General features: G+C 46.1%; 1 protein-coding gene across 1 annotated transcript in view; it reads left to right on the top strand.

Annotated features, from left to right (window-relative positions):
* LOC108791041 (hexosaminidase D-like) overlaps positions 1-14027 on the top strand; it is a 41256-nt gene that overhangs the window by 23552 nt on the left and 3677 nt on the right. Inside the window, exons 6-12 of the mRNA XM_018561415.1 lie at positions 2797-2961; positions 4386-4569; positions 7089-7160; positions 9537-9741; positions 12606-12688; positions 12765-12843; positions 12999-13100. Coding sequence (XP_018416917.1) covers positions 2797-2961; positions 4386-4569; positions 7089-7160; positions 9537-9741; positions 12606-12688; positions 12765-12843; positions 12999-13100 — 890 coding nt within the window. The remainder of the gene's footprint in view (positions 1-2796; positions 2962-4385; positions 4570-7088; positions 7161-9536; positions 9742-12605; positions 12689-12764; positions 12844-12998; positions 13101-14027) is intronic.

Here is a 14027-nt window from a genome sequence, read left to right as displayed (position 1 = left end):
AGACCTACCCCGAAAATAAGACCTAGTTGTGACCATTGCCAGGGCCGGTGGTGGAAACCTGAAGGGCCGCGGGAGAGAATCAGCGGTGCCAACGAAGCCAGCGCTAGAGGAAGCGAGGCAGCAGCGGAGGGAGCAGAGCCGCATAAGCGGATGTTTCCTCTGTAGCGCCGTCTCCTGTCACAGGCGGAATTATACCAAATGCACTCCGCCTGTGAGGAATCAATATTGAAAGTGCGCTTCGCTTTTTCTTGTTACCAAATTGCTCTTGGAAAGTTACGGTGCCCCTGATTGCCCTGATCACACTGTTCTTAACTTTGCCATTTTGGATTATTTAATTTGGATTTGCATTAAGTTTGGATTGTTGTACATTAAAAAAATAAATAAGACCTTCCCCGAAAATAAGACCCAGTGTGTTTTTTTTGAGCCAAAAACAATATAAGACAGTGTCTTATTTTCGGGGAAACACGGTAGCGCCCGCCACACAGGTCCTCCACGCATGTGTGGAATAAAGTATCCAGCCACTGATCTAGCGGTGCAAATGCCGAGTGACTTGTTTGATAAAACATCCTCTATGTGAAGAGAACAATGAAAGGCTAGAGATACAGGTGAGCCATCAGGTGATTTACATGGAGTGATCCCGCACGATGCTACGTGGATGATTCATCTGTATGTACAGTTAGAAGGTCTACAATTAGTCTTTCCTTCGCTGACAACTCACCTTCATGTATTCAAAGCCTTGGTAATATTTCAGCCACCTCACCCTAGGGTGTTTTCTCTAGGGCCGGGATAGTTAGGCTATTGTTATTAATGGATCACAGAACATAATCTTCTCTCACCTATTTACTGTACAATAAGAAGAACTGTTTTTTCCTATACTCCCCCGTTATTCATTGTCACTTACTCTCTGGGATCTTCACCATCATTAGGTGTGGCCCTTTCTAATGTGACACTTTTTTCTGTCCATTTTATCCAGCCACAATTCATTTGCTGCACAAGAAGGGTTCTTTTAACCTTCAGCTCTGCAACTCACAAAATAGGGGCATAAAAAGAAAAAATATAAAAAGAAAAACAATCTGTAGATACATTTCGTGAAGACAAATGTTAATCCTTTTGCTACCAGATGAGTAAACACCCCCAATGACTGACTAATGAGAAGCGCTTCTGACTGCGCTGACCAATGAGAAGCACTTCCTGCTAAGAAGCGCTTCTCAATGGGCAGCATGTCTTCAGTCATGTCTTCGCCATCTCTTGTAGTATGCCCGTAGTCTTTGGCCATCTCCTGTAGCTCGTCCTCAGTCTCTCACCATCCCGTATAGTATGCCCGATTTCTGTAACCATCTCCTATAGCATGTCCTCAGTCTCTCACCATCCCGTATAGTATGCCCGAAGTCTGTAACCATCTCCTGTAGCATGTCCTCAGTCTCTCACCATTTCTTGTAGTATGCCCGTAGTCTATGACCATCTCCTGTAGCATGTCCTCAGTCTCTCACCATTTCTTGTAGTATGCCCGTAGTCTATGACCATCTCCTTCTGACCAATGAGAAGCACTTCCTGCTAAGAAGCGCTTCTCAATGGGCAGCATGTCTTCAGTCATGTCTTCGCCATCTCTTGTAGTATGCCCGTAGTCTTTGGCCATCTCCTGTAGCTCGTCCTCAGTCTCTCACCATCCCGTATAGTATGCCCGATTTCTGTAACCATCTCCTATAGCATGTCCTCAGTCTCTCACCATCCCGTATAGTATGCCCGAAGTCTGTAACCATCTCCTGTAGCATGTCCTCAGTCTCTCACCATTTCTTGTAGTATGCCCGTAGTCTATGACCATCTCCTGTAGCATGTCCTCAGTCTCTCACCATTTCTTGTAGTATGCCCGTAGTCTATGACCATCTCCTGTAGCATGTCCTCAGTCTCTCACCATTTCTTGTAGTATGCCTGTAGCCAATGGTGTATTTATGTATTTGGCTGCCCTAGGCAAGCCAAGCTTCGGCCGCCCCCGGCACCTTACTAGCACCCCAGGGGAGCCGGAGCCCGTCTTTTCACAATCCCATCCGTCGGCTGCGCTGTCCGGCTCCCGTCCTGAAGTGACGGCAAGTAATCCCGGAGGTGCGGGGGTTGTTGTCGGTGCCTGCGACTAGAGTTCCAGCAGGTGCCGCCCTAGGCAAACGCCTACTTTGCCTCGCGGTAAATACGCCCCTGTCTGTAGCCTATGACCATCTCCTGTAGCATGTCCTCAGTCTCTTTCCATTTCTTGTAGTACGCCTATAGTCTTTGACCTTCTTCCGTGGCATGTCTGCAGTTTCCCACCATTTCTTGTAGTATGCCCATAGTCTATGAACATCTCATGTAGCATGTCCTCAGTCTCTCTCCATCTCTTGTAGTATGCCCATAGTCTGTGAGCATCTCCTGTGGCATGTCTGCAGTTTCCCACCATCTCTTGTAGTATGCCCATAGTCTATGACCATTTCCTGTGGAATGTCTGCAGTCTCCTGCCACCTCTTGTAGTACGCCCGTAGTCTTTGACCATCTCCTGTAACATGTCTGCAGTCTCCTGCCACCTCTTGTAGTACGCCTGTAGTCTTTGACCATCTCCTGTAGCATGTCTGCAGTCTCCTGCCACCTCTTGTAGTACGCCCATAGTCTATGAGCATCTCCTGTAGCATGTCTGCAGTCTCTTGCCATTTCTTGTAACATATCTGCAGTGTCTCACCATATCTTGTAGTATGACTGTAGTCTTAGTAATCTGGTGTAGACAACATGGATCAGCTCTGGGCTTATATGCTCTTGTCTCTCCACATGCAGTATGTTCTGAAGCATGACAAGTACAAGAGTCTGAGAGAGGTGGAGCGTTACCCCAACAGCCTGAACCCCCACTCTGCAGGGACTATGGTCTTGCTGAAGATGATCTTGACTCAGGTTATTGACAAGCATCCAATGATCAACTGGATCCACATTGGAGCAGACGAGGTAAAGACCTATAAATAAATATATCTTTTCCACTTTACATTTTGTGTACATATTATTATATTCTTGTTCATGGAAGAACTTCAAGGAGATCTGATGACCTTCATGTAGTTTGAATAGTCATAACATTCTGACCACTGAGAGGTGAAGTGAATAACATTGAATATCTTGTTACAATGGCTCCTAGAATTGTGTTGGATATATTAGGCAGCAAGTGAACATTTTGTCTCTGAAGTTGATGTGTTGGAAGCAGAAAAAAAGGGGAAATGTATAGATTTGAGCGATTTTGACATGGGGCAACTTGTGATGGACTACTGGGTCAAAGCAACTCCAAAACTGCAGCTCTTGTGGGATGTTCCCGTTCTGCATTGGTCAGGACCTACCAAAAGTGGTCCGAGGAAGGTGAACCAGCGATGTTCTCACGGGGCAGCGAAGGCTAATTGATGCAAAAGGCTGGCCACATGCAGTCCAATCCAGTAGAGGAGTTACTGTAGCTGGCATTGCTGAAAAATGCTGGTTCTGATAGAAAGGTGCCTAAACACACAGTGCATCACAGTTTGTTGCGTATGGGGCTGCGTAGCTGCAAACTGGCTGACCCGTGTTCACCGCCCAAAGTGCCTACAATGGAACGTGTGCATCAGAACTGGACCACGGAGCAATGGAAGAAGGTGGCCCGGTCTGATGAATCACACATTTTCTGTTACATCATGTGGATGGCTTTGTGCTTGTGTGTCACTTACCTGGGGAAGAGATGGCACCAGGATACGCTATGGGAAGAAGGTAAGACAGCAGAGGAAGTGTGATGTTGTGGGCAATGTTCTGGTGGGAATCCTTGTGTCCTGCCATTCATGTAGATGTTACTTTGACATGTACCACCTACCTAAACATTGTTGCTGACCATGTACATCCCTTCATGGAAAGGGTATTCCCTGATGGCAGTGGCCTCTTTCAGCAGGATAATGCCCCCTGCCACATTGCAAAAATGGTTTGAGAAACACAACAACAAGTTCAGGTTGTTGAATTGGCCTCCAAATCTCCAGATCTTAATCCAATTGAGCATCTGTGAAATGTGTGGAAAAAACGAATCCAATCCATGGAGGCCTCACCGCACACCTTGAAGGGTCTGCTACTGACAGCTTGGTATCAGATACCACAACATGCCTTCAGAGGTCTAGTGGAGTCCATGCCTCTAAAGGTCAGGGATGTTTTGATGGCAAAAGGGGGATCTTCTCAGTATTAGGCGGGTGGTCATAATGTTATGGCTGATCGGTGTGTGTGTATATATATATATATATATATATATTAGTAGGTTTATGCTGTGCTATGTCTAATAACATGAAGCCGTGTATAACAATCATATTGTGTTCTGCTGGTTTGATCCATAATGTGGAACCTTTGCTTATGGAACCTTCTAAATCAACCTCCAGGTCTACCCTCTAGGGGAAGGACAGGATTCCAAGTCCTGGCTGAACAACAACAAAGGAGACCTGGGGAAGATGTTCCTGAACCATGTGAAGAGCGTGGTGGACTTCCTGCACACTCAGTACCCTGAGAAGAGCCTGCTCATGTGGGATGACATGCTTAGAAAGTTCAGTGTAGAAACCATTGCAGGTCGGTCTGTCTACTTGCTGTGTGTACACCATACTTTTGAACACTTCAGGTGACTCCTTATTCATTTTCAGGGAAGAAAGGTTAACCTTTTATATGAACAGTTAGTTCTAAGCTTTTGGATAGCTCCATAAAGAGCTGTTGTGGAACATGCATTCACTGGTGTTGACCACCTATTAAAGATACAACTCACCTGCCTCTGTTGAGCGTTTGGAGCCATGGTTGTCGTTACTCAAAACCTATCAAAAGCAAAAATTTTATAAATTGCATCTTAACAGTCCGTAGATGTGGTAGCTGAGTTAGTTTTTTACATTTTATTTGATAATCCTGCGAAAAATGCAGTCCCTGGGTGGCTACGCTCACAGCTCCAGTTTTTCTATGGAGGGAACCATGGTTTCCACTAGGGATGTACATGGGCTTTGTGGGAACCAAGTTCACCCAAGCCCACTAAAAACTGTCAATGACCCATCCCCCACCCGGCCCTGTCATTTGCAACTGGGGCATTGCCGACATCTTTGTTACGTGTAGCTGCGAGGTGGGGAATGCCACGGCCGCAGCTGATTGGGCTGTGAGGAGGGTGTGTCACTGACCGTTTTACACATGCTCAGGTGACCTCGGGCAAACTCTGATCACACCAAGCCCACACACGTCACTAGTTTCCACCCAGTCTGGATTACACATGTCTGCCTTTGTTTATTTCCATTACCGGAGAGGGGATGAGTTTAGTAGTTTACAGAAGAAAGATAACATTGTTTTTGCTTCCAGCTCATTTACCAGGAAGTGATAAGTGATCTATACTTGCCGAAAATGTTCTTAGCCTAAAATATTAAAACGAATACAGCCACTTTATCTAAGGACTGGGAAGCTTCGATTTATTACATTTTTTGGTTAAGTTATTTTTGAAGTGACTCCTTCTTTTGCCAATGCAGAATGAAAATAAAGGGGCAAATTAAATCCTTTTCTCCATAGCAGCCTGTGTTTACCTTCCCATGCTCCCACGCCACTTTTTTCAGCTGCAGCCAGAAAAAAAAAAGCCTTGTGTAAGCTCCAAACCAACTTGTCAGAGCTTACACCGGGCAATAGACCGGGCTATATTTTTTCCCCCTCTTCCCTTGTGACAGCACAGGGCCAATCACAAGGCACCAGTGCTGTCGGATGGGAGGGCAGGAATAAGTCACATGTGTACACATACTGAAACTACTGAGTATTTCAGTGTACCCTCTGCAGCTAAACGGAGGGGCGGTGGAATGAAGGGAGGGCGAGTATATGTTGTTGCCAGAAGGGTGGGGGGTGGGAAGGGGTTAAGTAACCATTTTTCTTTCCTTGATTTGGGCACTTTAAAGGAAAACGGCACTAAGTGAAATATGTAGGCTGCCATTAATGACCTATTTCTAAAAACGTTTGGTGCCTGGCTGTCCATGGATTTAATACTTTCTAAGCTAGTGACCTGGAGCAAGCAAAGTCAGAATGAAGTCAGGACTCCTGCATATTTGTTCTAAGTCAGCAACTGCATGGCAGGCAGGGAACTAGCATTTTTAGTAGCCTCCATACTTGTTCACTACAGGTTCCCTTTAAAGGAATGGAGACAGGAGACGATGGGTGAAGCCCAATTATGGACTGGCTGCGGAAATAAATTGTGACAGCCACCCCTCCTAACAACATACATATTATACTGCTCATTTTGTATAGGGGAATGTAAGAGAGAGAAATATGTACCCTAAAGCTCGATCCTGCCACAGCCAGCACTCTGATCTCCTAATTTCCTGGCCCCAGAATGCGTACGGAACCTTGGCGCCAATATATACGATGCAGGACTTCTGGTGGTCCTGCATTATATTCAATGACAAATATGGCGAGGGCCAAACGACTTCAGGGGACCAGTCCATGGTGAAAGCCTACGGATCGTAAGAGTAAAGTGAGTAATACAGTTCATTAGAGCCCTTTAGAGTCTTACAGGACCAGGGGTGGGGAAACTCAAGGCCTCCAGCTGTGGTAAAACTACAAATCAAATGAGGCATCTGCCTTTGGGAGTCGTGGCTGTGAAAATCTTGCAATGCCTTGTGGGCTTTCTATTTCCACAATAGCTAGAGGGCTGGAGTTTGCCCACCCCTGCCCTGGACTAAACAAATGCGTGTCACTATTTTTGCTGAATTCCAGTGGCATAGCGTGGGGGGCAGAGGGGGCACAAGCCCCCGGGTGCCGGACTGAAGGGGCGCCAGGCCAGGAGGTGTGCCGGGTGTGCTCCCCAGCACAACGCCTAAACCTGCTGCTGGCTTTGTGAGACTTGTACTATGACTCTTAACCCCGCTCATGCAATTAGCATTTTCAGAACTGGATCACCAATGGCAGTCTCCACATTGGTCTCACTACAGATTTCCTTTGGACTTTTATGCATTCACCGATCCCCAGACCATTGCTTCAGTCAGGAAATGGTCTAGTCACAATGTGATGGAGAGCACTTGCTGGTGAATTGCCAATATTACGATACTGCCCCGTGTCTAATACTCTGCATTGTTTTGCAGCTGCCGGAATTACGAAGTTTGTGTCTCCTGTCCTGTGGATGTACCATACAAACTTCAACATGGCACAGACAGGTAAGCAGCCTACCTCTTTTCTGATAGGTCAGTGTGGAAACAAGACATCTTATAAATAGTATGTGCTGGGGCTTTGCATCACCTTTAATGATGGAATGATCCATTTTCCATAATGTTGGGAATATTTTATCTATAGATCTGTTTAGACTGTTTTTGCATGACAAAGGCTGAGGGCTCGACCACCCCTGTGCCAAATCCTGAGTTTGCCCTCGATAAGAGTTTCTGTTTTATCTCGGCACTTTATAGGCTGATTTTATGCTTTGCTGCTGTTCAAAAATTAATGCCGTATCATAATGAAGAAAAAAAAGATTTTCTGGTATTGTAAGCCTCACATCCGTGCAAAGCACATTAAGCAGCTTATCACCGAGATTAGCTTGTAACAAAGGCACGAGAAAATGACTGGGAGCCATCGCTTGCCTGTGCTGGGTTATTGCTGATATTTTTTTTCTATTATAATAGGAATATACTAATGAACCAGCCAATTCATGGCTTGTAAAAACTAGACACGAGGGAAGTTCTTGTATTGCAAATAGTAAGGAACCCTCTTTTTAGGAATGTGTTTGATATGAGCCAAGCAAAACAAACGACAAACGCACTCAACAATTTGTTACCAGTTGTACAGTAAGGTGCACACGAAATGGGCTTTGAACAGTAGAACAGTAGAAAGGCATCATGTCACACTCACAAACTAGCATGTAAAACAACTTGTCTCACCACTAAGGACAATGACAGAGGTTTGGATACACGTCTTTCGTGTGCACCTTACTGTACAACTGGTAACAAATTGTTGAGTGCGTTTGTCGTTTGTTTTGCTTTACCGATTTGGTGCAGCGACGCATGGGGTTTCTCAGCTGCCAATGGGATGTGCGGGATCCCTTGTGTGTTTCTGTACCTTTAAGGAGGTGGGGCGTCCTCCTGACAAGCCTGCACCCAATTTGATATCTTCTGCCCCATGTGCTCCAAGATGGAGACTCTCATAGTTTAGAGTTAGGACCGCACTATAAGAGGTGCCTTGGCGCGGCAGTGCGGCTTACACATCCTTTGCAGAAGACGTGTATCCAAACCTCTGTCATTGTCCTTAGTGGTGAGACAAGTTGTTTTACATGCTAGTTTGTGAGTGTGCCATGATGCCTTTCTACTGTTTGATATGAGCCAGGCACACAATTTACTAGCCCACAGTACCTTCTTTACGTTTTAATCAGCTCCATGCAGGTTTGTTTGAAGCCAAACTGAACCTCCAGCTTAAATGTGCTAAATACACTCCAGGTGCACCAAAATATAGATATGCAAAGGCTTGAGCTAGCCATACACCATTCGATTTTTACAAGCTGAACAAAAAAAATCAAAACAAAATCACCCCCCCCCCCCCCCCCCCTACGCGCCGTTCCTTTTGTCCTCTGACAGCCAGTACTGCAGTCACTGTTCCACCAAAAATCTTACATCTGGCTCCTCCAGTTTTCAGATCGAAGGATAATAGGTGGAAAGTGGCCAACAAGGACACCCATGGTGCAAATTTCCTCCAGTTCATCCAGAACCAGCTGAAGTTCGCTCAGGTTGTGGTCAGCTAAAGGTCCCGTTCACATGGGCAGATCAGGAGAGGACCTGTGCACGGATCCCTTCCTGATTGCAGCGTTATGGATCAGATGTTACCGCTGTGACATCCGTGTACCTCCCAGTTTTTTCCTCCATCTTGCCCCATGTTGGTCTATGGTGAATCAAAAGTAAATGGACATGTGTCCGTTTACATCAGATTACCCCCGATACGGTGCAATCAGGTCCGGTGAAATGGAACACTGTCCTGTTTATTTTTCTGGACTAGGCGGAGTTGGGGGTAACCACGGCTGCCCATAGACTAACATTGGACCGCTTGTGTGAAAGGGGCCTTAGGCTAAGCAGGTATGGCTTATTATCTTTTGTTCAGCCCAGCGGGTTGAATGGGAGCAGGTCAGTCATTTCCCCCATCCAGGCTAAAGAGCACAGATGAAGGATTCTCCACTGCCGGCTATTGGAGCAGCCATGGCACCTGCCGCTGCCTAAAAACAATGAGCCAGGTGGTGATTACAGGGCCAGACACAGCTTCGGTTTTGAAATCTGAGCCATTTAAGGCTAGCTTTATCATTTGTAGAAAAGCCTGTCCCCTGCCAACATTATGTACTCTTGCTCTTTATGTGGAAGCAGTGGTCTCTCTGCAATGTTCCAACACCCCCTGCTGAGTCACTGCAGTCACTATGGGCATAAGCTTTTCCACAGCCAATTTTTTAATATAGAATGAAGAACAGGATAGGAAATGAATTACACACACACGGAGAGATAGTGATAGTAGATTATAGGAAATGAATTCCATTTCACATTTCTGTTCTTTTCTTCCCATCTCAGAATCTTTTCTCTCCAAATATGAAAGCAGTGGATTTTCCAATATTTGGTTTGCAAGTGCCTTTAAAGGGGCCTCCACTCCCAACCAGATTTGGACCCCTATGGATTTGCACATGAAGAACCACCAGCAGTGGAAGAAGGTCATTGATGGGATGACCAAGTTCCCCAAACTCCATTATGGCGGCATAGCGCTGACAGGGTGGCAAAGGTAAGATACAAAATGTCAGGAACATTGAGCTTCATCTCTCTCTGCAGAGCATGCTGGGAGACACAACCAGCTACACATCCAGAGTTGCAAGAATTAAAAAAAGTTTAACTGTAGAAACCAACCAACTGCTTGAATTCATTTTCTAATATGATTAGTTGCTGTTGGCTTTTCTTTCCTCTACTCTAGGTTCAAAATGTTGTAAATTAAGGATAAAGACTTATTATAGAGACATGACTCGGAAATTTGCTGTGTGGACACCTGACCATTACATCTGCATAAGCTTGCATTCAATTAAAAAACCATGGGCATTCATATGGAGCTGGCCTCCCAATGCAGATATAAAATCCTCCACCTTTCTGGGAACGCTCTTTCCACAAGATTTTGGAGTGTTGTGCTTTAACCACCTCCCGTCCGCCGAACGTAGCAAAACAGCCGGACGGGAGCCTTGTAGATGCGGGTGGGCGTCCTAAAACGTCCTTTGTGCCCGCACGTATGTGGTACCTTCGTGCGCCCCCCTCTGCTCCGTTGCCGAGATCCCGGGCTTCTTGTGCTCTGTGCGTGCCCGGGACTGGCATTGTGGCTCTGTGCAGGGAGGACGGAGGGAGCTCAGTACACAACCTCCCTCTGATCTCCTCCCTGTTCTGTGAATGCAGGAAGTGACGTTTGTTACATCACTTCCACATTCAGCTGTCGCTCTCCGACTACATAAGCCGGAGAGAAGCTGGTGAAGCAGATCTCTGCTTCATCAGCTTCTCTAGGGGTCCCTAGGTGACATTAGGGGTTTTAGAGTTATAGTTTTAGGTGCACTAAGTACTCAAATTTATATAGTTTGCACTACTCCGTTGTCTGTGTTCCTTCCAGACCTCAGCAGCCCAATGTCCTTAAAAAGGGAAATCTTCCAATGGGGACAAGAAGAAGGGATTACCTCTAACTTCCTGTTGTCTTTGGGGCAGGAAATGAAGGGTACTCTCCCTAATGGGGAACAGCAACAAAACAAAAAAATCTGACCGAGGCTCCCGCCCTTTGCAACTCTATCTACAATTACAATAAAAAACGTTTGGGCTATAGTTCGCCTTGGTCCTTGTTATACTGCACGCAATGTAATGTGAGCACACAGTTGGTAAAGAAGGCTGAGAAGCTCATGTACTTTGATGTGATGGGGTCATGGAACCGTTGCACCTTCTATACCCCAGCACGTCCGAGCTGCTCTGGACTTACCATTCATCCAGCCATTCTGTATGTAATAATTCTAACATAGCTGCAATCACACTGAGGACAGCCAGGAGGCAGCAGAGCCTTACTTTTAGGGTAATAATGACAACACCGTCACTGGGTCTAAAATAAGGTGTATAATGAAAAAATGTTTTTTTTTTCATTTATTAGCATGTTAAAATGAGGGGACGGCAATATTAAAACAGTATAAACTTCAGCTTTAAATCTTTCCCCCATCCACCTAAATTGCAGCCACCTACCCAAATACTTTCCTTAAGCCCCACTACCAAGATTCACACAAAGGAAAAGTCCGGCTTCCCTCCAGCTCCTTTTGCGCTCACAGTGCTCATTCTGTTCATTCCTGTGGCTGGTCCTGATGCATGGTGACCCCCCCGGCCATTAGGCTGGGTTCACACCTGGGCGTACGGAATATGCGCGTTTGCCGCGTGTTTCATGCCGCACGTTTTTACCGCAATTTGCGGTAAAAGAAACGCGTGACAAACGCGCGTTTCCGAGGGTTATCCAGCTCCTGTACTTCTTTGGGCTTAGGGCGTTTTACAGCGCGTTCCTACGCGCTGTAAAACGCCCAGGTGGGAACCATGCCCATAGGCAATCACTGGTTTTCACATGTTGAGCGTTTTACAGCGCGTAGGAACGCGCTGTGAAATGCCCAGGTGTGAACCAGGCCTTAGGGGGAGCATGACTCCAGCCTTTAGAATGAATGGGCCAAGCTGGAGCTAGACGTGAGCAGGGCTTTTTTTCTGCAAAGACTGTGTAGTGCCGGGGTTCTATCGAAAGCTCCAACTCGTCGAAATCTCCAACTGCCTGACTGCCGGGTACTTGCAAGTTGGAGATTTCGACCAGACGGAGTTAGACTGCAAAGCGCAAAGACTGACGCAGCTCTGTACAGCTGCATTTTAACAATATTCAACAGGTGGCAAACTTGACAAGTATTCTGAAAAAGCAATGCGCGCTTGCGCACCGCAACTGTACAAAGCTCCTGTCTTTCTGAGCACCAAAGTGCGGTAGTTGGAGATTATCGATGAGTTGGAGCTTTCGATAGAACACAGGGCCGGGACACACAGGCAAGAGGTAATGTATAGTGAGGTGGGCAAAAAAGGGACCAAACTGTCCACCATCTGAAGCATCTTCAAAAAAGTCAAATATGGCACATCCCATGTCTCCGTCCTAAAAGGTTTCCTTTAAACTGCACTTCTCAGCAGCAGGTCACAGCATCACCATTCTTTTACATTTTTAAAAAGCCTCTTTCTTGCTATGAATAAAACATTTCACCCTGGTGTGAACTTCAGGAGCATTGTGAGAGTTTTACATGATTACAGACTGCAAGAGTTTGTCTTACTCGTTAAGTCAGACAGATCCTGTCTGGTAGACATTCAATGAGGTAAGAGAATGAGCAAACAAACAAGGAAGTAGGACCTGCTTATGTAATGGGCAGATATCGTCACCTCCTAGTATCTAGAATTATAGGAACTGGTCATATGACTGTAATGGGTGCAGGCATACTGTAGTCCTACAACTACTGAAAAAGTCCCAGCAGGAAGCTTCCCACTGCCAGTTGCCCACCTAGTACCAGTTATGGGAGGTTGCGTGATATCTACCCCTGTGTGACATTGGTTCGTCTCTTCCTGTAGGTATGACCATTACTCTGTTCTGTGTGAGTTGCTTCCAGTCACCATCCCGTCTTTGGCTGTTTGTCTGAAAACGCTAAAATACGGTAAGATACACATGCTACCCGACGCTGAGATTCTCCATGCCGCTGTGAACCATCTCATGTACCTTCTCTTCTGCAGGTCAGTTCACTGAGGAAGCCAAAAAGCAGACCGCTCACATACTGGGCTTCAGCAAAATTGACGTAGAGAAGAGCACCTGGTAAATAGCCCTTCATACACACCAGATGTAACTCTGCCAATCCCTAAATGTGTTCAGAAAGGATGAACAGTGGCTGATATTCATATGTGCTTTGTGTCTATGATATGAAATAGAAGCATGGCGTTTGTTACAGAAATCTGTCTCTTTTACTTTAGTGATGGAACCGGAGCTTTTCCAGGGGCTGAAATTTACAGCTTGGTAAGAAAAATCCACGTGGATCTGAAGCAGAAGGTGCGGGAGATCACGGAGGGTAATAAGTGAGTAAAGGAGAATAAATGAGGACCTTACAAAACCCACTAGCCACAGTCTATTGCCTTCACTGCTATTCTCATATGACCCCTGCCCTGCTGTTCTGATCATGTGACCCTGTATGGTTATTCTGATTATGTGACTCCTTCACTCCAGTGCTGACCATGTTAATTCTCCACTAATATCCTGATAATGTGATCCCTTTACCGCTACCTCTATCGATATCATGATCATGGGATACCTTTACCACTATCCTGACCATGGGATCCCTTTACCACTATCCTTCCTGATCATGGGATCCCTTTACCACTATCCTGACCATGGGATCCCGCTACTACTATCCTGATCATGGGATACCTTTACCACTATCCTGACCATGGGATCCCTTTACCACTATCCTAATCATGCGATCCCTCTACCACTATCCTAATCATGTGATCCCTCTACCACTATCCTGACCATAGGATCCCTCTACTTCTATTCTGATCATGGGTTCTCTCTACCGCTATCCTGAAATGCGACCCCTCCTCCACTATCCTGAGCATGCGATCCCTCTAGCACTGTCATGATCATGCGATCCCTCTAGCACTATTTTGAACATGTGATCCCTCTACCCCTAGCCTGACCATGCGATCCCTCTACCTCTATCGTGACCATGCGATCCCTCTACCACTATCCTGACCATGGCATCCCTCTACCACTATCCTGACCATGGCATCCCTCTACCACTATCGTGATCATGCAATCCCCATACCCCTATCCTGATTGTGCGATACCTCTACCCCTATCCTGATTGTGGGATACCTCTACCCCTATCCTGATTGTGGGATACCTCTACCCCCATCCTGATTATGGGATACCTCTACCCCCATCCTGATTATGGGATACCTCTACCCCCATCCTGATTATGGGATACCTCTACCCCCATCCTGATT

This window comes from Nanorana parkeri, unplaced genomic scaffold, assembly GCF_000935625.1.
Source record: "Nanorana parkeri isolate BGI_ZX_2015 unplaced genomic scaffold, ASM93562v1 scaffold19, whole genome shotgun sequence".
Classification (NCBI taxonomy): Eukaryota; Metazoa; Chordata; class Amphibia; order Anura; family Dicroglossidae; genus Nanorana; species Nanorana parkeri.
This window is presented reverse-complemented; position numbering and strand designations above follow the sequence as displayed.